This window comes from Cebus imitator, unplaced genomic scaffold (genome assembly GCF_001604975.1).
Source record: "Cebus imitator isolate Cc_AM_T3 unplaced genomic scaffold, Cebus_imitator-1.0 Scaffold130, whole genome shotgun sequence".
In the NCBI taxonomy this organism is placed as follows: domain Eukaryota; kingdom Metazoa; phylum Chordata; class Mammalia; order Primates; family Cebidae; genus Cebus; species Cebus imitator.
In genome coordinates, this window is record NW_016107445.1 from 1918168 (window position 1) to 1945341 (window position 27174).

A 27174-nucleotide genomic window follows, 5' to 3' on the forward strand; every position below is an offset into this window, starting at 1 on the left:
ACGGGGTTTCACCATGTTGACCAGGATGGTCTCGATCTCTTGACCTTGTGATCCACCCGCCTCGGCCTCCCAAAGTGCTGGGATTACAGGCTTGAGCCACCGCGCCCGGCAATCTTAGAAACATTCTTAATGAAAAAGTATGCTGAGACAAATGATTACACATTGTAGAAGAAAAATTAAGATAGAAAAATAAAAGATGCTCTCTAAGAGGTGATTTGGAATACAGGAAGTATTAAGCAAATTGAAATTATGTTGAATATAAAATTTAGGTTTATTTTCAGTAAGAAACATTTTCATCATCTATAGTGGTCAGTTATAGGAATTTCAGAGTCTGAAATTTTCCTGTACTCATATCTGTCTGAATATCCCCCTAACCTATAATTCTCCAACATCTTATCCCACTTTAGTTTCTCTTACAATTTTCATTACCATCTGAAATTATTTTATATGTGTTTTTGTCTGTCTTCCCTGGTAAAATGTGTAAGCTCTATAAGGACTGTGACTTGGTCTATTTTGTTTACTGATGTATTTTCAATAATACGTCAGACAGTACCCGGCAGGTAGTAGGTATTCAATACATAATTGTTGATAGTGTAAGTAACTAATGTAAATAAATTAAAGGGAAAGAGAATAAACTTCATTTTATTCACATCGAATAACAAACATTACTAAATTCTTTAAAAGCTTACCACTTATTTTTCTTCCTATCAAAAGAGTGTCTTTATATTTCATTGTCTTTACATTTGATTAGTGTTGATTTACAGTTTATCTCTCTTTTGACTATTTGCAGGAAAAATTATAACAGAGTTTGTAAATGTAACCTCTTTAAATATGTCCCAAACCGTTCTCCGTTGTGTTTTCGGCAGAATACCATCAATTTAAAACCAAAGGATTTTAAATGGGGGGAGGAGATTATGACCTAAGTCTCTGTTAAATTACTAAAATTTGAACGGTGTTGGTTCAAAGCTAAACTAAAAACATGGAGGCAAGGAATTAATTTCAGCATGTGTCCTAGAACTAACCTTACTTTTTACCCTTGTTTTCATTTATCTGAGACATTAAGAAAAATGTTTTTTGATTGACACCATGACTTTACTTTTTTTGTTGTTTTATTTTCAGTGGGTAGGTGTCAGAATTCACTGTTCTCTTTTAATGGGCATTCATTTTTCCTGTGAGATAAACTCTGCTATAGTTTATTTAAATATATATTTATATATCTTTTTAACTACTCCATTTGGCCCTGAAATAGTCTGTTGTCTGCAAAGTATATAAATATATGTACAGCATTTTTCACTTATTCATGTAATACCAATAATGAAATACTGATTAATGAATTGATTTTATTTTGCCTACCCTAGAAACATCCCCTGTCAAAAATAGGCACATGATTTAATAATTCCTCATTCAACTGTAGCTATAGAGATTGAACCTTGAAAATTATGTTTTACACTTTCTTATTCAAAATCTCAGATTTTTACAAAGGGAAAAAAGATTTATCAATAATTATTCATATAAGCAGGGTGCAATGGCTCACACCTGTAATCCCAGCATCCTGGGAAGTCAAAGTGAGTGGAGAGCTTGAACCCAGGGTTTGAGATCAGCCTGGCAACATGGCAAAATCCCATCTCTGCCAAAAAAAAAAAAAAGTACAAAAATTAGCTGGGTATGGTGGCACGCACCTGTAGTCCCAGCTACTGAGGAGGCTGAAATGGGAGGATCAATTGAGCCCAGGAGGTCGAGGCTATAGTAAGCCATGATCATACCACTGCAATCAAGCCCGGGTGGCAGAACAAAACCCTGTCTTGCATACCACAGCCATAATAATATTATTGTATAGATTATTTAATCACATTATTCCCTGGCTCTACATATTTCATAATGATTGCTTCCAAGAAGAATGAAGATAAAGTACAACAAGAGACTTTTACTTTTCATTGTATATATTTATGTGGGAAGAATGAGCTCATACTTCTTTTATCATAAAACTATTTTTAAGAAGAAATTGAATAATTATATAAAAATAAATAGATCAATCCTCTGACTGTTATAAATGAGTTCAAATAATTGGGCCTAATTGAATTCATTTTCAAAATATTGAAAACCACAAATGTGTTATGCTTTCAGTTATTATCAGTTATCTTGAGAAACTGAAGATAAGCAATTCTTTTCCTGATTCAAGTTTCATATATTGAGATAAAGTAACATGATAAAAGCATTATTTTAGAAATAAAAATCTGTGTGCAGTTTTTAATATTGAGAAAATATTAGTCCATTTGTAGTCACTTTGGTTTAGAGTCAAGATTTTAAATCAGGTAATTAAAAGTATAGACTCATTGCCTACAATTCTAATAGCTCACTAAAGAGTTCTTCATGATTCTAAATCAATATATTAAAAAGATAAGTTAAAATTTCTTAGATCAGAAGATAGTGTGAACACTGATAGGCAGAACAGGCTTATGGGGGAAAGAAAAACTTGTTTTTGCTCTTTAGATTGAACCACTGAAACATTAGATTAGGTGAATGCCATGGGTGTAAGTTGATGTCAGCAAAATATTGTCTGATTGTTGCACAGTATCATTGTAGATACACGAGAATGTAGGCTGCATATTAAAGCAGTTAAGTGCATCATTTTCACACTGTGGTGATTAATGGACTAGTACTGAGCTAGAAGGCAGCCTCTGAAGATACGCTGAAGAAACAGCTCAGTCCTTGAACCCAGAATTCTGAACATTTTTATCTGTGATGGATGACTGTTCAGAAAGTCTAGATATTATAATTCCAAGGAGAAAAACATCCAACAAAATAAATATTCTGTAATATCCCAGTAAGTTGGAGAGTCTTAAGTTCATTCTTTCTTCATTCTTTCGACTCATCTGTAGCGCATGCACACGCACACACACACACACACACACACACACGCACACGCAGGTTTAGTGACAGTTTAATAATAGTTCATATGTAGATGTCCTAGTGTTTTAGCTAACTGTATTATATTTCTCTCTAACATGCTAATAGGCTGTCAGCAATCTTGGCTTTAGTTTGTGAATTCAACCTGGGGACAAACTTCACTGAAATACCAGCTTAGAAAAAGATTGCCTTTCTGTAAAAATCAGGCTCTGCAGGTTCCAAATACTTAATTAAAATGCTTCAACTAAATCTTGCGTATTATGACAAAATGAATTTATAATTATGAAAAAAATCAGATTAATTTCAACCCAATTAGTAAATTGTCAGGAGGGATTTTTGTTGGTGCCATTGCAGCTGCTATTACCAGAGGCTGTTGACAGAGTAAGGAATGAAGATCAGACTGAGAAAATCTGATTGAGTACTAAGATTTTATAAGATAAAAGTATACATAATAGTAAAAAACAGTTTACCATCTGAGCAAATATGTTAAAGGTATTTAGCACAGTGTCAACTGTGTTTTGCAGATTTGTTTTCTGCATTGTCCTTGTATCACTTGATTCTACCTGGTTTCAAATTCTAAGTTCATCACTCACCGTGTGAGCTCGGGTGCATTGCTTAAACTTTTATGCTGACCTCTTCATCACATACGGTTGTTGAAGAATTAAATGAGATGGTATTTGTAAAATACTTTTAGACCATTATCTGGCATACAGTAAGTGCTTAAAAAAACCTAGCAATTATTAAGTTTCTACATCCCTCTGCTATCCCTCTTTTCTTTATATTTCTTTGTTAACAGAAGACGACACGTAGAGAATACAAACAAAGGAAACAGGAAATTTTCTGAGTGCATAGCTAGACTTTGATGTAGCTACCATTTTTCTCCAGCTCCAGAGACTTCTTAATGTATCATATCATAGTAATACCTGTCAATGACATTACCTTCACACCTTGGTCAGAAATATCCTCTTACACTGTTTCTGATCAGGACCTATTTCCTCATTAACCTGGCCAAGACTAAGTCATGTCTCTAGTACAATCACATATGTCCAGGTACCCTTCAGATGAGTTCAAATCTTTAAGAACCACATACTCTATCCTGAATCTGTAAGAGCTTCACATTCTATCCAGAACCACAAACACTATCTAAATTCCCTGATCCTAAGGATCACTTAGGGTACTTATGAAAATTAATGTATTGAGACTCCTTCCCAGACCTGTTAAATCAGAATTTACATGGCAGAGGCATGAGTTGTCAGATTGTAGTAGAAAACCTCAAGTAGCTTGAAAACCTTTAGAATACACAAAACTGTGATGTTTGGAGCTTAGTAAATCAGAATCCAGAATTCCAGTGCCAAGGATTTGAAAATTTTAGGGATTGCATTCAGGAGTTTCTAATTTTATGGACCACATCAGAAGGAAAACACTGGAAGAAACACTGCTTAAAGGTTGTTTCTGTTTCTATCACTTTGATCAAGAAGATTATATATATATATATATACACACACACACACACACACACACAAACACACACACATGTATATATGATAGGTAAGGCATGACACACAAAAGGATAATCTGTAGTAAGGGTAGAGACAACTATATTCATTCATAAATCCTCCATCTCTCAAGAGCTTTCTATATGAGATTTGACATTAATGCGAATCTTTAAGTAACTTGTTAAGTATATGTTAAGTTCACCTTTTGTGGTAATTTTTTATTCTATATGCCTCATAATGTTATTAATAAAAATCAACTCTTTCAGTTTAACCTACGCAAAGTAACTTACCCTTTTCTCTCCATAATTTATAAAGAGCTATTATATTTGAAAAATCATCATTTTGCAAGGGCATTAATAATTAAATCTTTGGGAAGAATAAACCAGGGTATACTGTGTTAGCCCACTTGATCTTTTTGTGCCTTTTATCTGTTTACTACTATAAAAGGCCTTATCTTCAGTTCATATTTTAAGCCCACAGGGCTTGCAGTAGTGCTAAAAAAAATTCTGCTAAAAATTAATATCTACAGTATTTTTGCAGACATCAACTGATACAAATAACTATTGAAGATATTGGTATAGCTTTCTTTCCAGAATAGGCACATTTGTGAAGTTGTGAGAAAAGTCAGTAACATCCTAATATTTTAAATAAATGGTTTCCTTATATTCCTGGCAAGGGGTTGATGAGCAGAGATTGGAGTCAGTAATCCTTGATAGGCCCACCCATGCCTAATATCACATGTCTGTATTGTGATCAAGAAACTATACTAGAGCAATTTCAAAGACCATCATATCAAAAATATGTTCTCATTATCTGTGACCACTATTAATATCTTCAGTGCTTATTGTATGCCACACACTGGGCAAAGGGCTTTACAAGTATTGCTCATTCACTCATTGACTTATTCAACTATTTATTGTGAAACAGCTGTGAGCCAAGTACTGTTTTTTGTCACAGGCCAGGATGTCTCTGCCCACATTGACCTTAAATTCTCCTGGAAGGCAAATAAATGAATAAATACATAATATCTTAAGTAGTATAGACCTTATTTTATTTCTAATTAGGAAACCAAACATGGTGGAGGAGTCTAAGGTGCCAGTTAGATAAGGAGGCCAGGAAAGACCACCCTTGATGGGGTAAAGAGATGCCTGAATGATGCAAAGGAAAAAGTCATACAAAGACTTCCTAGGAAAAAGCCTGCTTAAGTGGGAATAAAGGCAAATGCAAGATCTCAGACGTAGGAATGAGCTGACTCATTTAGAGAGTGTCAGGAAGACCACTGTGGCCAGAACAAGGTGAAAGAATAAGAAATGTAAGAGATGAGACAGGGACCAAATAATATAAGGTACTCTAAGCTATGGTAAGGAGTTCAGATTTCAGAATATTTAATCCAGAGAGCGACCATGTGATATTATTGTCCATGAAAAAATTGAGGCTTAGAGTCAATAAACTTACCCAAATTCATACATTTAGTAACGAACATAGGAGAATTGAAACCCTTTCTTTTGTTCTGAATCCAAATCCAGTGTTCCTTTTACTATGTCAAGTTGTTTTTCATTGACTAGTCTGGTATTTCAATAAATATCCTAGATTCAGTTGTTCCAATTAAGTGCTCTCAAAAGTTAAAGAAAACAGACAGATGCGTATTTGAAATTTGAAACTGGACTTCTATACACAAAGGAGAGAGGGAAACTACATATAGTCTATGTTATATAATATTGAATATATCCAACATTGTGGTTTAGAATGTGAATTTTTAATACTTTTGGATGATTCAACGTTTGAAACTCAGAATTAATGAAAAGAGAAAATCATTAAAAACATACCAGGTGAATAGCATTAGATACAACAACAAAAAAAAATGCAGTACGTTCAAAATGAACTCCGTAACCAAAACTTAAATCACTCTAGTAATAATCTATTAAAAAATTTTATTGAGCAAATAATACACTGTTAATGTAAAGCAGAATAGTGTTGTTGTTACCTTATGTAATTAATGTGTCTGCTATTTAAATAATCGGGGCATTCATATTTTTATATAGAGTTTGCTACACTTTGGTCTATAAGTGAAATAATAATGAAGCAGTATTCTGAGGAAATAGTCTGTTATAACTTGAATGATAAGATGGCAGTCTCAGTGGTCATAATTACAAGTAAAAGTTATCCACTAAAAAGGCCATTAGAGAACATTTAGGATAAGGTGAAATGTTCTACTTTGAAGACAAAATGTAAAATGTAGATATTTTGGAATTTTATTCAGAGCTCAAATTGCCTACAAATTTTCAGTAATGAACTGTTATCATTTGAAAACACTCCTTTTTAAATGTACATTAAAATTTTTCTCTTATGAAATAATACCTCAATAGCCTATGTGTCATTTTTATGAGTATCTCTTTGGTGTAGTTATCAGGGCATTTACAATTAATGTTTAAAATGGCAACCATGATTTCAAAAAATACATTCTTAGGAAGAATATATTTAAATTGAATTATAACTATGACTGTCCCTAAGTGATTTTCATTAAAATGAAACAATAATTAAAATATGTTAAATAGATATTGCTTATTTTTTGCCCAGAAAAGAATTATTTGAGCTGTTGTTGAAGTGCTGTTACCTCCTGTTATAATTCATATTTAATGAACAATAAATATTCCTTTGAAAATAATGTATATGCCCTGAAACAGTTCTCCTGCCATTGGATCTTTATTCTCTGGTTAGAATAACACATTTTACTATAATTCCTCCCCATCTTAGGTAGTTTTAATGAAGAGGTAGTTAAAGCCAAGTCACACAAAACTTGAATGAAATGAATGGATAAATGCATAATTGTTCCATGACTATAACAATAACTGTTTGAAATGAGTTCTTGAATGGTAGGATTGTTCTTACTTTGATCCGATTTTTGCTCCAAAGAAAAAAGTGAAATATTTTTGGTAGGACAGGAACTTGCAAAGACCCAGTATTTCTGCTATTCATAAGATAAAAATATTTCCTTTGATTCAATTACTTACACATAAAAGCAGAGACACAATATACACCTCACCTGTCAACATTTTAGGGCAGGGCTCTTCTTGCTCATCTTTGTGTCTTCAGTGCTAATTAAGAATCTTATGTATAACAAGAGAATGAATGAGTGAATGAAAAAGTGAAAGAAGGGATGAAATAATTTCTTAATTATGTTGAATAGAGCTCAGATATTTATGTTGGAAGGTATTTGCTCTAGCCTTAATGGTATTAAGTATGTAACAACAGCATTTCATTTCTTCAGCTGTAATATCAGCCTTGTAAATCAGTCATTAATAATTTTTTAGAATGTCCTGACTAACCTTTCCCTCAAACTATGTAGATTTTTGGTAATGATGGCAAAATAAGAATAAAGTTACCCCACATTATATGCAAGCTGTAAATGATTACCACCTGTAAGTGACAAGGGATATCTCAAGCCTTTAAAAAATCTGTTCTTATTGAGAATTGTGTAATGCTTTCCTAGCTATTTCTATATTGAGGTTTCTTCTCTATAAACTGCCTCTAGCAAAGTATCTGGTATATGATATACATTGTCTTTTATTCTTTTGGGTTGCTTTTGTTTTTTTTCTTGTTACAGTAATTCTTGCTCTAAAAAGAAAAAAAAACCTATAAACTCCTGAAAGGCATGAATTTTCTAGTTTTTTGTAATCTCCAAAACTCCTAACATTATAAATATTAATTACATTGAATCAAAGATGACTTTTCAGCCTATTTTGTTTTGCCTTGAGTATAGGTACTGCAGAGAGAGTATTTGGAGATACTAAAAGGAATAGTCATTAAATTCCCTAAAAGACTCTAAAATGTTAAACGGGTGTTCTTACTGTTTATTCTTGAGTGCCTCATTTGGAACACTAACCATTAAGTTCTAAATTAGTATAGATGTATGTCGTACCAACATTAGGAATTGCAGATTCCTGGAGGCCTTATGGACAGTAGCTTATGCAACAGATATTTCTTGCACTATTATGGTATCGTTTGGTAGGTAAACTTTAGAGTCTTTTACAAATTTGAACAACCATTGTATAACATGATACTATTTTAAAAATTAGGCAGATTTTCTTATCTAAGTCTTTTTGTTTTTTTGGTAGCTGTAAAACTTTTTAGTTTTGAAAATAGAAAACCTTATTTGATGAGGACATAATAGTTTCTTCCTGTCGTATACATACAAAGCCCACTAAATAAAAAGCAATTACACATTTACCAGCAATATAAACAGCCTGCCTCCATCTATAGCTGAAAATAAATGGTGTATCAATGATTCAAAATTGATTAACTTGGAATTGTGTGTCTTAGCCAAGTAAATGATTTTCCCTTTATAATTGTTGGCAGGAAGAAGCACTGCGTGGGTTTCGAGTGAGTGATTATTTTGAATACATGGAAAATCTGGAACAAAACTACCGAACAGTGCTGTTGAGAGACATGCGGAACATTAGAGTGCAGAGCACATAGACCATGAGACACACAGCTTCAATTTATGTTTTATTTATCTTTAAGGGCAACGTGGGGAGGGGGTTGGGGGGAGCGTGATTGTTTTCTGACTGTGTCTGTAACAACATAAACTTTGTGAATATACACATTGTAAATACTGAGAGGTTTTGAATATAATGGTACATTTAGGTAGGTATGAACTCAATTTGTGAATTCATTGTTGTAAGTTTGTTGTTTTGTAAAGTTATTATAGAATCAGATCTAGCTTACTGATAGTTCTTATTCACTTTAAGAGTTAGTGCTGGCTGGGTGCGGTGGTTCATGCCTGTAATCCCAGCACTTTGGGAGGCTGAGGCAGGTGGATCATGAGATCAAGAGAAGATACTATCTGGGCCAGCATGGTGAAACCCCGTCTCTACTAAAAATACAAAAATTAGCTCAGCGTGGTGGTGCATGCCTGTAGTCCCAGTTACTCGGGAGGCTGAGGCAGGAGAGTCGCTTGAACCCAGGAGGTGGAGGTTGCAGTGAGCTGAGATTGTCCCCTGCACTCCAGCCTTGTGACAGAGCGAGACTCGGTCTAAAAAAAAAAAAAAAAAAACAGGTAGTCCCAGCCTACATCTCCTTCTTTATTCAGATGATTAAAATATTTTTTTCCAGTGAGTTTGGAAAGGAGAAACAATATTGTAAATAATATTTTGACTAGCTGTAGAAAGTCTATAAGACAAGGAAAAGACAGTTATTTCTTGCATTCTTTATGTCTATACATATAAAGAAAAATAGACAAAACCACGACTGCTTCTTTTACATGTGAAAGAACAATGATATTATTTATCATGGCAAGTGGTAGAAAAATTGTTGTCCTTGGATGTAATTGTTTTTCTAGGAGTTGCTTTTGATACCTATATCAATTTATAATTCTTTGTTTGAAATGAAGTCTTTACATGGTTCATTTAAGAGCTAGATTGGTTATTTCATACTGATAAGCATTCTACTCTTATTTGTTACGCATTTTCCTTAGTGATAGATTTTACTTGTACTGAACTTGAAATATAAAGGAGAATACATTTCTAAATTATTTTAAATGGATAACACTATGATTTGTTTTATTTAAATAGAAGTCTCTGCACCAGTAAGATTAATACAGTATGTGAATGTCTATTTTTTATATCATAACTCACACTAAATATATGAAAGATAATACATGAATATATTAAATTATTCATTTTTTATCCATGAGTTTATCTCAAGTTTTTTTAATTGTAGATAGTTTTTATTCTTTCCTTATATCTAAATATGAATCAACCAGTAAAATCATTCTAACTCTAACCCTGCTTTTTTTTTTCCTTTTCAACTAAAAGTGGGTCATCCACAAACTAAGTTTTTCATTTAGCATGATCAAAGAACTGGTACTATACAGTTTTCAATTTAGTAATATTTAGGCTGTTGCAATATCAGCCTTCCAAAATCAAGTTTTATGCTGTAAATGCCAACAATGGCTTCTCAGTAATAGTGTTCCTAAAGGGCATTGTAAAGTTGAGAAAAATAATTTGAGCAAGTTAATTTGACATTTTGGGCACTTTCACTTCGGCTGATGTGAATTAAGTAAGAGAGTCATAGATGATTCAAAATACCAAGCTTTGTCTACTTTCAAACTTAATTTTGAAAAGCTGTTCCATGGAAGTTGTGATACATGTTTATGGTTCCATTTCTTCCTATTCTTTTCCTGAGTTATTGTTATGGATCCTAAGAATTGTGCAGCTTTATTTCTTTTTATGATTGCACACACAGTAGTTGGAAATACAATGGAGAATAATGAACTATTATTTAATTTTATAATGTCCACTAGTGATTTTTATTGGAAACTGAGGTAAGATCGAGATTCTAACAATTATATTTTGGAAAAAAAAATAACTTCAGCTAGAGCTAGAAGGCTTTCATCTTCATTTGACATGGAAGTGTCTTATGAACAATGTCCTAGCAATTTGTTTAATGAAAGAAAATTTAAAATATAGCAGGTTGTGTAGCTATCATTATGTTATCTTTGTACTTAATTTTAGAGTACCTTTAGAACAATCATACCCTGTCACACCCTTTGGTTTTATTTTTGACTATTTAAAATATAAGCCCTTAGGCTTTATTTTTAATTTGTGGATGGGCAACTCATGCACTTTATAGGATTCAATTACAATAAAATATATGTTAGAGTATAATGTATAAAGGTTTGTGAAAAAATTCATATATGTAAATATTTGAATATCTGCTTTCAAAATTTCATATTTGAAGTTCTGTCTCCTCATAATACTCTCCTAAAGTATCTCTGGAGGTAAAATAAGCCTCAGAAATTCATCTGAACTTTCAAACAAGGTTCTACCTAAATTTGTGGTTAGTAAATAATGATGTGCTGTTGTTGGAATTTCCAATTTTCAGATGTTAAATTTTGTTGTTTATTCATTAAGCAGATATGTTTTAAGGGTTACACATATATAATGAAATGTTTCAAATATTCAAGATAGCAAAATAAATGACATACAGCATCTCAAAGAGTTCACAGTCAGCATGGGGAGATGAATAATTTTAAAACCGTGGAAAAATAGTGATCAAGATGACAAATGAGAATTGACCTCCAGATGTGACAAACTTGATAAGGGCAGTTTTGATTAAGTAAGTGAGGACAAAAGTTTGATTGGATTGGGTTTAAATGATGCTGAGAGGAGGGATTTTAGAAACTGCTCTCTCTAAGAATATTGCTGTAATGGCTAGTATAAGAATGGCAGCTAATGCAGACTGGGACCAAAAGATGCTTTTTGTTTTTGTGCATGTGTTTTGTTTTTCAAATGCAAAATGGAAACATGTTTATATTTGGATAGAAATGATGCAGTAGAGAAGGAAAAATTGATGGTAGAGAGAAAGAGCTAGAGTAAGTGTCATGAATAGACATACCGGGACTGGGATTTGGTGAATAAGTGGTGGAATTTGCCTTTGCTAGGAGCATGAACGCTGCATTTAAAGTAACAAGAGGAAACAGAATAAATGGGCACAGAAATAGTGTGGCCATTTGTGGAAGTTTTTTGTTTTTGTTTTTTTAATCAGTGATGTAGGAAACAAGGTCATCTGCTAAAAATTCGAATAGTAAAAACTTTGTTGGTTTTCAGGAGATGAGAGTATGTGAAATAATTGTCCAAGAGTGAATGGAATAGGAAAATACGGTGAAATTGTGATTTGCTGGTCATGAGTTAGCAAAGCTTTATGTTCTTCTCTAGCTGCTTTACACTGTGTGTGGGTTGGCAAGGAGTAAGTGGTAAGCTGGGTTTAACCAAGGTTTTGCTTTAGCTAAGAGAATATATTAAGCAAGGAAGGGCACAAGGAGTTTATGTTACATGCAAGTTAATTTCTATAATATAGTGACTGCAGTGTTTAAACTGGATCAAAAAGGAAGTGGGGACAAGAGGGTGGATATGTATGATACAGTGAAAAGTCGATAGGATCAATTGATTGTAGGTTCTTATGTATTGAAAGATTATTTGATTTGGAATCCTCCAGAGAGGAAGGTGAAATGATTAGACCTTATGATTTACTTAACAATGTTAAGTAAAATGTTTTACTTAACATTGTTAAGTAAATTGCTTAAAATTGAGATTGACCATGAGAATGAGTAACTAGAGGAAAGAAGATGGATCAGATTATGTGAAGAAAGGAAATCAAAGAGCTGAGGTTTCAGTTTTGGAAGAATTATCTTTTTGAATACTGGAGTTACCAAAATTTTGACAAGGAATTATCTTGAATAGCTTGAAAACAAGGCAAAAACTAAAATTTTCAAGGATCAACCTAGAAAGAAAAAAAATGATAAGAGGACATCTGAAATGCAAAAATAAATAGAAACCAAAGGCAATGGTACATAATTATTATTTCAACATAGTATCTAATCTGTTAATAAAACATACCTAATTTCTTTGAGGCCTTTGACTAATCTGTCATTTCTTATATATAAAGTGTAAGCCATAAAAGAAAAAAAGTTACATTTTTTGTACTTCTTCAAAATAAAAAAGTCCTCAAAATATACTCTCAAATAAATGAAAAAAAAAAAAACCAAAAAAAAAAAAAAAAAAAAAACCATAAGAGAATCGATTTGCAGAACATATCTAGTAAAGAAACTTGTATTCAGAATATGTAAAATTTCTAACTACTCAAAGGTAAGAGAATGAACAAACAACAAAATAGAAAATATCTGAACAGACGCTTCACCAAAGAAAATATACAGTTGACAAGCACACAAAAAGATACTTATCACCATTAGTTTTAGAGAAATGCAAATTAAATCCACAAGGAGATAACCACTACACACTCACTAAAATGTCTAAAACTAAAATACATAAAACAAAAACCTAATTTCAGTGTTGGTAAGAGGTGGAGCAATTGGAACACAGGATCTGTTGTAGGAATGGAAAAATGGAAAGTACAATAGCCATTTTGGAAGCTGAGTTGTTTTGTTTGTTTGTTTGTTTGTTTAAAGATAAACACAACTCAGTATATGACTCAGACAGGACTTGGTAATAACCCTTCTAGGTATTTACCCAAAAGAAAATATATCTCTATGTAAAGATTTAAATGTGATTAATAATTAATAATTAATAATTACAGCTTTTTTAATAATAGCCCAAACTGGAAATCAACCTACGTTTCTTTCAGCTGTTGAATAGATAAACAAATTATGGTTCAGCCATGAAATGGACAACAATTCAGCAATAAATACAGCCTAAAGATTTAAATGTGATTAATAATTAATAATTAATAATTACAGCTTTTTTAATAATAGCCCAAACTGGAAATCAACCCAAGTTTCTTTCAGCTGTTGAATGGATAAACAAATTATGGTTCAGCCATGAAATGGACAACAATTCAGCAATAAATACAGCCAGCTAGCTACGGATGCACACAAAATCATTGATACGTCTGAAAAGCATTCTGGTGAGTGAAATAGGCCAGACACAAAAGAGTACATGCTATATGATTTCATGTATATGAAATCCTAGAAAAGGAAAATTTAGAAATTCTAGAAAAAGCAGAAAGAATATTCATGGTTTCCAGGAGCCAACAGGTGAGGAAAGATGACTAATTTCATAGAAGAAAGGACTTTTGTATCATAATTGTAGTGATGGCTACATGACTGTATACATTTTTAAAAACACTTTGACATGTATGCTTAAAAATGGGTGAATTTTATTATATGTAAATTCCACCTCAATAAAGCTGACTTTATCAAAAAAGGATAAATACTACAAATAAAAGCTGACAGGTTTATCCTGAGTTTTAACATTAGCAATTATGTTAGCTGTAGGTTTCCCAGGGATGCCATAACCAGGTAGAGGAAGATCCCTTCTATTCCTATTTTCATGTGAGATTTTTTAAAAATCAAGAATACATTTTATACTGGGAAGTGACTTATCAAATACTTTATGTAAAAATGATCTCTTTCTTTTTTTCTATCAATATATTGGCTTATGTTGATTTTTGAATGCTCAGTCAACCTTGCTTTCCTAAGATTACCTGGTCATGATTTTATCATTTTTAAAATATTGTCAGATTTGATTTGTTGAAATTTTATTCAGAATTTTTATATCTATGTTCATGAAGGATTTTTTAAACTTTTGAGTTCACATAGGTAACTGACAGTTTATCCTAATGAGTTTGCTTATACAGATTATTTCATCATCCAGGTATTAAGCCTGGTACCCATTATTTTTCCTGATCCTCTCCCTCCTCCGACCCCCACGCTCTAAAAGACCCCAGTGTGTGTTGTTCCTCTCTCTGGCCGTGCGTTCTCGTCATAAAGAATATTTCTCTGTAGTTTCTTGTTTTGGTTTTAGTAGTGGGGTAATGCTGGCTTTATAAAATTAATTTTGAAGTGCTCTTTCTCATCTATTTTCTGGAAGAGTTTGTGCATAAAATGGTATTTTTTTTCCTAAATGTTTGATGGAATTCCCTAGTGAAGCCTTGTGATAAGCTTAACTAAAAATTCAATTTATTTCATAGCTATCTGTCTATTCAAATGATTTATTCTTAAGAGAGTTTTGATAGTTTGTTTCATTTGAGGAATTTGTCCATTTCTTCTACATTGTCAAATTATTGACGTCGAGTTACTCATAATAGTTCCTTATCCTTTTTAATAAGTGTTTAGTACTAAAATTTCCCTGTAAGTACTGCTTTAGTTACATCTACATATTTTAATATGTTATTTTTTCATTTAGTTGAAAACACTTTCTAATTTACCTTAATTATATTCTCTGAACCATGAGTTACTTAGAATTCTGTAATTTATTTTCCAAATAATTTGGAATTTTCCAGGTAAACTTCTGTTATTAATTTCTACTATGATATCATTGTGGTTGGAACATTTTTTGTATTATTTTAATCCTTTTAAATTTGTTTAAACTTCTTTTATGTTTCAGAATATTATCTATCTTGGTAAGTGTTTCATGTGCACTTAAACTGATTGTATATTATGATTTTCATTAAGTGTTTTGTAAATCTCAATTAGATTAAATTGGTTTATATTATTGTTTAAATTGTATCATTCCTAATATTTCTGGCTACTTGTTTTATCAATTATCCTGAGAATACTGTTGAAATTAACTGTATGAATTTGTCTGTTTCTTTTTTCAGTTCTGTCAGTTTTTGCTTCTTGTATTTGAAGCTCAATAATTAGACATATAACCTTTATGATTGTCATATCTTCTTGATGAATTGACTGTTTTATCCTTGGGAATGGATTGCCTTTGTTCCTAGTGCTATTCTTTGCTCTGAAGTCTACTTCGCTTAATATTACTATAACAGCTCCAAGTTTTTAGTTTTGTTGTTGAGAGTTTTTATTGTTGTTTGTTTTTGTCTTTTTTGGTGTTATTATTAGGATTTGCATGGTCTTTTTCCATTGACGTACAAAATATACTTTTAATCCCTATGTATCTTTATATTTAAAGCGGCTTTACTGCAGGCAGTGTAGAATTGGATCTGACTACCCCCTCCTTTCCCAGTCTGGCATATCATGCCTTTTAATTGTTTAGACAATTTACATTTTGCATAATTATTGATGTGTGGGAGTTTACATTTACATTTATCTTTCCGTTTGTATTATATATTTTCTATTTTTGTTCTTTTCAGTTATCACAGTCAAGTAATATCACACAACTTAAAGTTTAGTAAAGGAATCTTGCAACTATGAAATTCCAAAACATTGCTGCTATTCTAATCCATAGGATTCTCTTCTTCCAAGTTATATGAGGTTTCTTAACCCTCAACGGCTAAATATTATGTAGTCATATATAACATTCTTATTATTTTGAATTGCTTTTAGCTAGTATCGTGATTTAATGCCAGCATTATTATTCAACATATGTATCATTAGTAAACATTTTTTCTTTGGGAATGTCGTATATCAAAATTAAGTAAAAACGGCTTAAGAAAAGAGGCAAAATCATTTAATTCATATTCCCCAGAAATTCGGTTCTAGTGCTAGGCATAAAGCAGACTGTTTACTGAATGAAATGTCAAAGTTGTTTTAAATTATATAGATACAGTTATAACAGAGATTGAGACATTAGACAAGATTTTCCCCTCAGCCCCCTTAAGGAGGAAATTACCTGTGTTCTTGGTACAAATATGTTTTCTGCAGATTGTAGTTCTTTTAGAAATAATAAAAGTTTACTACATTTTATTTAGCAAATGTAACTAAAATGTGTATGTGTAAGATTTTCTGTGGAAATGTATGTGTATGAGTGTGTGTGTATGTACGAGAGAGAGTGTGTGTGTATTATTGCACATGAGTATTATTTTGACCATAACATGCATGTGATAGAATTGAGTGAACTATCCTGGTAGCCTAATCATGATTTGGATACCAGACTGTAGCTCTTTGAAATACAGCAACGAGTGCAAATATCCGCTTATCTTGAACCTATAAAAACTGACAGGGATTAATTTGGTATTTGAGTCTATATAGTCTTTCTTCCTAGAAACCAAGAACCAGATAGACGTCATATGTCCCAAATAATGTAATTGGGAAGGCAGAAAACATGAAAGTCTGATGTGTCAAGATCTCTTCTATCACAATGATTTCTGATATTCCTAAATTTGTTCTTTTTTTTTTTGTGCTAAATCATTTTTTAAAACTGTAACTCTGAGGCATTTTATTATAAAAAGTTAATACTCATATACATAAAGTGATATGTACTTAAAATTCATGATACATTTACTTCATTTTTTAGCTTGACCTTCTAGTAGATCTTTAGCTGCATTGATTTTGGCTGCTATATAAGGAGATCCTCCTTTGTCAGGATGATTTAAAAGCATAATTTGTCGATGAGCATCTCTTATTTTCCCTTTATTGGCAGTAGGGCTTACACCTAATATTAAAGCTGCTTCCCGTTTTGTCATTTTGGGCTCAAACCCACCTCTGTAATAGCCACCACTGAAGGCAGATTTTGGTAGACTTTGAAAAACTTGTTTTACTTCAGGCTCCATATGCTTCATGGCTTGCAAAACATAACGGCCTGCAAATCCTGCAGCTGCAATGGTCTGTCCAACTACTACCATTGTACTGGCCATGGCTGCTGCGGCTGGGTTCCCTTGCTTCCACCAGGAGCCCGGCTCATCTCAGCGGAGAGATCGCGGCCGATGCCCGCATGCCTGGAGCAGAGAGCGACGCACCTGCGACCGCATGCACTAACCCCCTAAATTTGTTCTTGCCAAAGCTAGCCTAATCCTCTATTATTACATATAATAGTTTGGACATGCATCGACATACTACAGCCTGCTAGTCAAATCCAGCCCACTGCCTGTTTTTGTAGATAAAGGTTTTATTTGGAACATAATACCCATTTGACCTCCATGGCTGTTTTCCTAGTACAATGGCATGGCAGAGTTTTGGAGGAGACTCCATGGCTTGTAAAGCGTAAAATACTTACTACATGACCGTTAAAGAAAGTTTGCCAGCATCTGCTTTAGAATCCTAATCACACATACAAATCCAAATCCACTTTAGGTGGAATCAACTTTTTAGACGTACAGGGGATTTTAGAGGATATGTAATTTAAAACCTTTATTTCAGCAATGATGAAGATATGAATCAGAATGTGAAGAGATGACCCAAGGTCATACAGAGGGAAAATATAATTCATTAGGTAGCTAGAGAGCCTGGGGGACCAGGTTTTCTGGATTTGTATCCCATCTCTCCCATCAGCAAGCTATTTCCTCTGTGACTCGATTTACTTCTTGGTAAAATGAGCATAAAAGTATACCAGTCTCATAGGCTTATGATGTAATGCATACGTTTATGATAACTATTTTAAGCACTCTATAACTATTGTAATATACTATTATAGCTATTATAAATTATATCTATTTTTGATTTTATCAGGAATCTTCAAACTGTTCTGCATTGTGTTTGTGCTAATTTACATTCCCACCAGCACAAGGGTGCAAGGGTCCCTTTTCTCCGCAGCCTCATCAGCTTTTTTATTGCCTGTCTTTTGGATAAAAGCCATCTCAACTGGGGTGAGATGATATCTCATTGTAGTTTTGATTTACATTTCTTTGATGATCAGTGATGTGGAGCACCTTTTCATATATCTGTTGGCCATTTGTATGCTTTCTTTTGAGAAATGTCTTTTCAGATAGTTTGCCTATTTTTAAATTGGATTATCACACTTCGTCCTATTGACTTGTTTGAGCTCCTTGCATATTCCGGTTATTAATCCAGCATCAGATAGATAATTTGCAAATGTTTTCTTCCATTCTATAGGTTGCCTCTTCACTTTGTTACTTATTTCCTATGCTGTGCAGAAGTTTTTAACTTGATGTGATCTGATTTGTCCATTTTCCCATTGGCTGCCTGTGCTTGTGGGTTATTACTCAAATTTTTGCCCAGTCCAGTGTCCTAGAGAGTTTACCCAATGTTTTATTTTAGCAGTTTCATAGTTGGAGGTCTTTAAGTCTTTATTTTGATTTGATTTCTGTATATGGCAAAGAGATAAGAGTCCAGTTTTATTCTTCTGCACATGGATATCCAGTTTTCTCAGCACGAATTTTATGGAAGAGACTGTCTTTTCCCCAATGTGCATTTTTGGCACCTTTGTTGAAAATGAGTTCACTGTAGGTATGTGGATTTGTTCATGGGTTCTCTGTCTGTTCCATTGGTATATGTATCTGTTTTTATATCAATATCATGCTGTTTTGGTTAGTATAGCTCTGTAGTAAAATTTGACATCTAGTAATTTGATTCTTCCAGTTTTGTTTTTATGCTCAGGATAGTTTTGGCTATTACTGGTCTTTGTGGGTCCATATAAATTTTACAATTATTTTCTCTATTTCTATGAATAATTTTATTGGTATTTTGATAGAGATTGCATTTGATCTGTAGATTGCCTTGGATAGTATGGACATTTTAACAATATTGATCCTTCAAATCCATACACATGGAATATCTTACCAATTTTTGTGTCTTCTTCAGTTTCTTTCATTAATGTTTTATAGTTTTCATTCTAGAGATTTTTTTTTTACTTCTTTGGTTAAGTGTACTCTGAGGTGTTTTATTTTATTTTTAACTACTGTAAATAAGATCATTCTCTTTATTTCTTTTTCAGATTGTTCCCTATTGGCATATAGAAATGCTACTGATTTTCATATGTAGATTTTGTATGCTGCAACTTTAATGAATTTGTATATAAGTTCCAATAGTTTTGTGGTAAAGTCTTTAGGTTTTTACTGGAAGGTGAAGGAGGAGCAACCACATAACAGCATGTAAGACAGCATGTGCAGGAAAATTCCCATTTATAAAACCATTAGATCCCATGAGAGTTATTCACTACTTATGAGAACAGCCTGGAAAAAATCCACCCTCATGATTCAATTACCTCCCACTTGGTCTCTCCCATACCATGTGGGATTATGGGAGCTATAATTCAAAATGCAATTTGGGTGGGGGGACAGTGCATATTATTCTACCCCAGCCCCTCCCAAATCTCATGTACTCACATTTCAAAACATAATCATGCAGTCTCCCAAAATCTTAACTCATTTCCAAAGTCTTAACTGACTAACCCAAAAATCCAAGTCCAGTCTTATCTGAGACAAGGCAAGTCCCTTCCACCTATGAGCCTGTAAAATTAAAAGCATTTTAGTTACTTCCTAGGTACAATGGGGATACAGGTATTAGGTAAATATGCCCATTCCAAATGGGAGAAATTGGCCAAAATGAAGGGGCTACGGGCCCTTTTAAGTCTGAAATCCTATGAGGCAGTCAAATCTTAAAGCTCCAAAATGATCTTTGATTCCATGTCTCAAATCCAAATCATATTGATGTAAAAGGTGGGTTCCCATGGCCTTGGACAGTTCCACCCCTGTGGCTTTGTAGAGTATAGCCCTGCTCATGGCTGCTTTAACATCCTGGCATTGAGGGTCTTTCTGTGGCTTTTCCAGGTACATGGTGCAAGCTGTCAGTGGATCTACCATTTTGGGGTTTGGAGGCCAGTGCTCCTCTTCTCAGAGCTCCATTAGACAGTATCCCAGTGGGGACCCTGTGTGGGGGCTCCCACCCCACATTTCCCTTCTGCACTGCCCTAGTAGAAGTTCTCCATGAGGTCTCCACCCCTGCAGCACACCTCTGCCTGGACATGCAGGTGTTTTCATACATCCTTTGAAATCTATGCAAAGGTTCCTAAACCTCAATTTTTGACTTCTGTGCCCCTGTAGGCTCAAAACCACATGGAAGCTAACAAGGCTTGGGGCTTGCCCCCTCTGAAGCCATGGCCTCAGATGTATCTTGATCCCTTTTAGCCCTGGTTGGAGCAGCTGAAATTCAGGTTTCCAAGTCCCAAGGCTGCACACAGCAGGAGGGCCCTGGACCAAGCTCAGGAAGCCATTTTTTTCCTCCTAGGCCTTCAGGCCTGTGATGGGAGGGGCTGCTATGAATGTCTCTGACATGAACTGGAGGCATTTTCCCCATTTTCTTGTTAATTAACATTCTTCTCCTTGCTACTTATGCAAATTTCTGCATCGGGTTTGAATTTCTCCCCAGAAAATGGGTTTTTCTTTTCTCTTGCGTCATCAGCCTGCAAATTGTTCAAACTTTTATACTCTGGTTTCTCTTGAACACTTTGCCACTTAGAAATTTCTTTTGCCAGATACACTAAATCATCTCTCTTAAGTTCAAAATTCTACAGATCTCTACAGCAAGAGCAAAATGCCACCAGTCTCTTTGCTAAAGCATAGTAAGAGTCATTTTGCTCACCTTTGCTCCTTTTCCCAAGTTCCTCATCTCCATGTGAAACCACCTCAGCCTGGACTTTTGGGTAAAAACTATTCCACAAATCTCTAGGAAGCTCCAAACTTTCCCAAATCTTCCTGACTTCTTCTGAGCCCTCCAAGTCTCTAGGAAGTTCCAAACTTTCCTACATTTTCCTTTCTTCTTCTAAGCCCTCCATATGATTCCAAGCTCTGTTTGTTTCCCAGTTCCAAAGTCACTGCTCTTTTCGGCAGCCCCCCACTTTCAGTCCCAATTTACTGTATTAGTCCATTTTTATACTACTATGATGGAATACCAGAGACTGCATAATTTATAAAGAAAATGAGATTTAATGGACTCACAGTTCCACATGGCTGCAAAGGCCTCACAACAATGGCAGAAGATGAAGGATAAGCAAAGGCATGTCTTACATGACAGCAAGCAAGAGAGCAAGTGTGGAAGAACTCCCCTTTCTAAAACCATCAGATCTCATGACTTATTCACTATTATGAGAACAGCATGGGAAAAACCCACCCTCATGCTTCAGTTACCTCCCAGTGGGTCACTCCCACCACAACCCTGGATTACAGGAGCTACAGTCTAAGATGAGATTTGGGTGGGGATACAACCAAATCATATCAAGCATCAGTTGAAATGAAAGGCTATTTTTTTCCTCTGGATTTATTGATGTAGACTAGGTTAATGTATAATATATTCTCAATGTATTTTAAAATTATTTTCTACTCTCAAGAGATAACTAAAACAAATGTTTGATTTTATATGACAAAGTTGTACTAACATGTTTTTTGTAGCAAAATTGGCTTACCTACTTTTTTGCATAATATAAAGGGAAAGAGTTATTACTTAAGTAGGTGCCAATATATTTACTTATCTGGTGAGTTTAAGCAGGGTCAGGGGAATTAGCCTTAAATAAAGCCTGACTTTTCAATGCTAGCAATATTTTAGCTTTTAAAATCAGTTAACTTCTTTGGCATGTTTCCATGCTATATTCTACTATTGGCAATAGTCCACCATGAAATGCTAAGTGCCATGGAAATTATTGGACTGTCATGTTTGCTAATAGAGTGCATTTGAGATACGTTGGGAGACACAGTCATTAAAATGCTGGCTGTTTAAGTTTGATCATCTAGTGCAGAATTTAAGCATTGATATACTATCAGAATATGTGTTAGCTGTTCTTTATTGAATAACACATTTATATTTAGCCCTGTCCTAAAATGCCAAAGTTCCTCTTTATTTTTAAAAGCATCTTAAGTCCATTTTCTTACAACATCTAACATAATCAACCACAGTTTTAATGGAAATGCCCAGATTAAAAAAACACATTTTTGGTCAAATTTTTGGTCAAATTACCTTCATCACTGTCTAAATTTTCATTTTAATCTTCCTCAGAGTATTTTTATTTTTATTTTTTTGCAATGGGATCTCACTGTCACCCAGATTCTTACTATCATGATTGTGTGTGTGTGTGTGTCTGTGTGTGTGTGTCTGTGTGTGTGTGTGTGTGTGGGTGTGTGTGTGTGATGGGCTCTCACTCTGTTGCCCAGACTGGAGTGTAGTGGCATGATCACAGCTCACTGCAACCTCGACTACCCAGGCTCAAGCAATCCCCCTGCCTCAATATCCTGAGTATTTGGGGTCACAGGCACCTGCCACAACACCTGGCTAATTATTTTTCTATTGTTTTGGGATCTTGTTCTGTTGCCCAGGCTGGTCTCAAAATGCTGCGATTACATGCATGATCCTCTGCACTCAGACAGCCATGAAATAAATTTTAGTTGAAAAAAATTCTTGATTAAAATAAGTGATGGGTATGGCAGAGACTGACTAATCAAAAATCAGTTTCCTCTTCCTAGGCAAAGTATGTTACATGGCCTCTAATCCGCTTAACCACTGTAAAGTGAGCAGTCCAAAGCATAAAGGCCAGGGTTGGCTTCTCTATAAGCTCTATCTTTCTTTTCTTGGTGTCTTTAGACCCTTAAATCCCTGAATTTGTGAAGCACAAAGCCTCTTACCAACCCACATTGTACTGTGACCTGAGAAAGAAATAAATCTTAAATGTTTGAAATCATATTATTTTACCTAAGCATAACACCCTGTCACCATCTTTGAGTTTTCCCCATGTTTGCCCTTTTTCTGAATAGTTTTGATATGCCTAGCTAGTAGTTATGTTCTTAAGTCAGTGTCTTATTAGATTTTATATGAGAGTCGAAGTGTGCACAAATGAGGCAAAGCTATCCAGCACAAATTAAATTTAAATGTTTTATTGATATTTGAACCCATTAGCAAACAGTTCTGGACATGATAGATACTATTTGATTAGCAGTTATATATCGTATCAAGGAAGCTTTGTTTCTGTAGATGAAGGCAGAGACATTTAAAGATTGCCATTAGGGTCTCAGTCTTATCAGTTAACTCAAATATGATGACAGTTATGTATTTTGAATATTCTATATGATACTGTTTTGCCTGTAGAATTTGTTTCTACATCTTTTTCTTTTTTCATTTTGACACTTAGTTTCTCAATTGTACACTGAAAAATCTTCCAAGCCTTTTGCATACAGTGAATGTTAACACTGCTGACTGTAAAATTAATGGGAATTTTAAGAAGCACTTTAGTGTGCAAATAGAAGAAACATATTTCAGTTGGACTATAGATTCCCAGGGAAATAACACACATGCTCACACTTGTAAGATAAGGTCAGATTAACTTCCTGATTTATTTAACCACAGATAGAGAAATGTATTAGGTTTGAGGATCAGATGCAGCATATTTAGTGTAGATAGTTGTATTAGTCTGTTTTCATGCTGCTGATAAAGATACTCAAGATTGGGCAATTTACAGAAGAAAGAGGTTTAATTGGACTTAACAGTTCCATGTGGCTGAGGAATCCTCACAATCATGGCAGAAGGCAAGGAGGAGCAAGTCCTATCTTACATGTAAAGCAGCAGACAAAGAAAGAATGAGGAAGACGCAAAAGCAGAAACCCTGGATAAAACCAGATCTTGTGAGACTTATTAACTACCAGGAGAACAGTATGGGGGAAACTGCTCCCATGATTCGATTATCTCCCACAACATGTGGAAATTGTGGGAGTACAAGTCAAGATGAGATTTGAGACAAAGAGCAAAACCATATCAAGAATCTTGACCCCTAAGTCAATAAAAATGGAAAGTTATTTGTTAGTGATTCCCCATAGTGTAGAGTCTAAGATGTAAAAAAGTTCAATTTATTTGGTTACCATTAATTTATTTAGATTTACATGGTTTGCTCAGACTATTGATGTTTCTCTGGTTAAAGAAATTCTTACAGAGTGTGGGCTCTGCTGGTACTTGACCCAAACTCCAAGTCACTGAGGCTACATCCCTAGTCTGGGGAAGAGAACTTGATTAGGATTCAAGCATACTTGAGTCATATCTCAGCCATGTGCTCAGCAGGATTGCATAAAGCCCAATTCTTCCCAGATTGCTAACTGCAAAAAAACAGGGGGGAAAAAGAAGTGATAGGTACTGAGTAGACAGCATGTGCCTAATACATTGGCACTGAAAACACAGTGGTATGCTCTGTATCTTTGTATAGTGATTTATTGTTTTCAAAATATCTGCAAGTACATTTTATCTTTACAACAGCTCTACCACCCAGATAACTCTTATTCAGATTTTTCAAAAAAATTTTATACACTAAAATTTAATCTTTACATTTGGACAAATTTGTGATCATACTCTGTAGATAAAACTTTAAATTCCTCATTTTGATAATATTAGAAGTAGTGATTATTTAAACAAAAAATGATTATTTAAACTCAATAATATATTCCACATGAAAATTGCATACATGCCTTCCATATTATAGGATCCCTTGATAATAAAACTAATTTCAGTCTATCAACAGTATCTGAGTCTGCTCTCTTAGGACATCAATATAAGATGTTCTCTACTTTCAAGGAGTTTATAATATGCCTTAGAATGATGAAACATGTGCAGCAGAAAAGGAAAGGGTACAATTTCATATTTTGTATATCCTGAGCTGTACATCAAGGGCAATTGGTGATAGGAAGATTCAGAGATAGGAAGCATTACCTTGAGCTGAGTGATCGAGGGAGAAGCGGAATTTTAATTGGCTCATCTGGAAGATATAGGAATAAAGCAAAGTAGTAAAGAGCACACAGGATGGAGGCGGAGAGGGAATATTGAGAATAGTTTGAAGACAGTGAGGCTGTAGAGGAGCAATGAAAGGAGCTTGAGTAGTCCTGTGACTAGGGTGGAGATTTGTTTAAGAAAAATTACTAGACAATAAGCTTATTGGTCAAGTTAGACTCTCTCCTGTAGGTTGAGTAAATACTGAAGATTTTTCAGCAAAGGAGTAACATGTAGCAATTCACCTTGAAACTTAAAACTTAAAATAGGTATCTTTTAATATTCCAGGAGCTAATTTTAGATGTAAGTTGATTTATTTAATTCTCTTTAAAGAATTTCAGGTTTAACAATCACTTTATTTTTTTTAACAAATATTATTAAATAGTTATTTTATTATAAGTAAAATGCCATAGTCAAAAACAATTTTTTAAAATACTTTATTTTGGGGAACAGGTGGTGTTTGGCTACATGAATAAGTTCTTTAGTGGTGATTTCTAAGACGTTGGTGGACCCATCACCCAGGCAATGAACATTGTACCCAGTGTGTAATCTTTTATCCTTCATCCCCCTTCTACCCTTTACCTTAAGTCCCCAAATTTCATTGTATCTTTCTTATGCCTTTGCTTCCTCATAGCTTATGAGGAAGAGAACATATGATGAGTTTGGTTTTCCATTACTGAGTTACTTCACTTAGAATGATAGTTTCCAATCCCATACAGGTTGCTGCAAATGCCATTATTTTGTTTCTTTTTGTGAGTAGTCGTCCATGGTATGTATGTATATATGTATGTGTTTGTGTGTGTGTGTGTACATATGTGTGTGTGTATGTGTGTGTGTATATATATGTGTGTGTGTTTATATATATACACATATATGTTATATATAAACATATATATAACATATATTAACATATATATAACATGTTTATATATGTATATACACACACACATATATACACACACATATATATACACACACACACATATACACACACACACACACATACATATATATGTATATTATATACATACATACTACATTTTCTTTATCCACTCATTCATAGATGGGCCTTTGGGCTAGTTCTATATTTTTGCTATTGCAAATTATGCTGCTATAAACATGCTTATGTAATTTTTTTTTTTTGTATAATGACTTCTTTTCCTCTGGGTAGATAACTAGTAATGAGATTGCTGGATCAAGTGGTAGTTCTACTTTTAGTTCTTTAAGGAATCTTCACATTGAAAAACAACTTATTTTAACACCAACTTTTCCTTTTCTTATTTTACCATATACTTTATAATATTTATCAATAATACATATATCTAGAACTTTTTAAGCTGTAGCTCATGCTAATTTGAAACATCCTTCAAAAGGACATCACGTAGTAGTTTAGAAATTTCTCCTTACATGGTGTTTGAAATGCAGTTCTATAAGAGACATAAAGGCAAAAAGGCTTGCATTTAGAATGAAAGGACAAGTAAAACCTTCAACTCTAAAATAAGATTCTATTCAAGAGAGTTAGAATGAACACTGCTAAATTTCTCTAATGAAGTAATTATTTCAAGCTGTGTTTCTTAAGGAATATTTAGTAATTAAGTTTATGAGTCCTTAATGAGAGCAAAGCTGAAATAAAGCACTGTACAGAATCCTCTTGACTGTTATAAAACAGCTTTAGAGAGTAGATGAAAGGATGTAACCTTGAAAGGCCCCCATTTATACTATTTTTACTTTGTGAGAGGATCTTCACAATAGGTTTAATGCTGTTTTAAAATGCTGTGTAGCGGCAGTGATGATCCTGACAAAGCTGCTCTGTAAGGAATTTATCAGTACTCCTTCTCTGTCACCCACCTCCCTTCCCTTTATTTGCCATTAATTTTCCTTAGG

At 33.9% G+C, this 27174-nt stretch overlaps 2 protein-coding genes across 2 annotated transcripts in view; one reads left to right on the forward strand and one right to left on the reverse strand.

Annotated features, from left to right (window-relative positions):
• The window catches only part of TBC1D32 (TBC1 domain family member 32), a 238765-nt gene extending 229559 nt beyond the window's left edge, over positions 1-9206 (forward strand). Inside the window, exon 34 of the mRNA XM_037742935.1 lies at positions 8760-9206. Within this exon, the coding sequence (XP_037598863.1) occupies positions 8760-8879 (120 nt within the window). The 3' untranslated portion in view covers positions 8880-9206. The remainder of the gene's footprint in view (positions 1-8759) is intronic.
• A 7803-nt stretch (positions 9207-17009) lies between these two features.
• Positions 17010-17594, reverse strand: LOC108312884 (mitochondrial import inner membrane translocase subunit TIM14-like). Its single transcript, XM_037742938.1, has one exon. The coding sequence runs from the start codon at positions 17454-17456 to the stop codon at positions 17106-17108; it is 351 nt and encodes a 116-aa protein (XP_037598866.1). The 5' UTR covers positions 17457-17594; the 3' UTR covers positions 17010-17105.
• Positions 17595-27174: the final 9580 nt, after the last annotated feature.

Excerpts from the sequence above, each read along its gene's own strand:
- LOC108312884 (XM_037742938.1), bottom strand. The coding sequence starts at position 17,456 with ATGGCCAGTACAATGGTAGTAGTTGGACAGACCATTGCAGCTGCAGGA.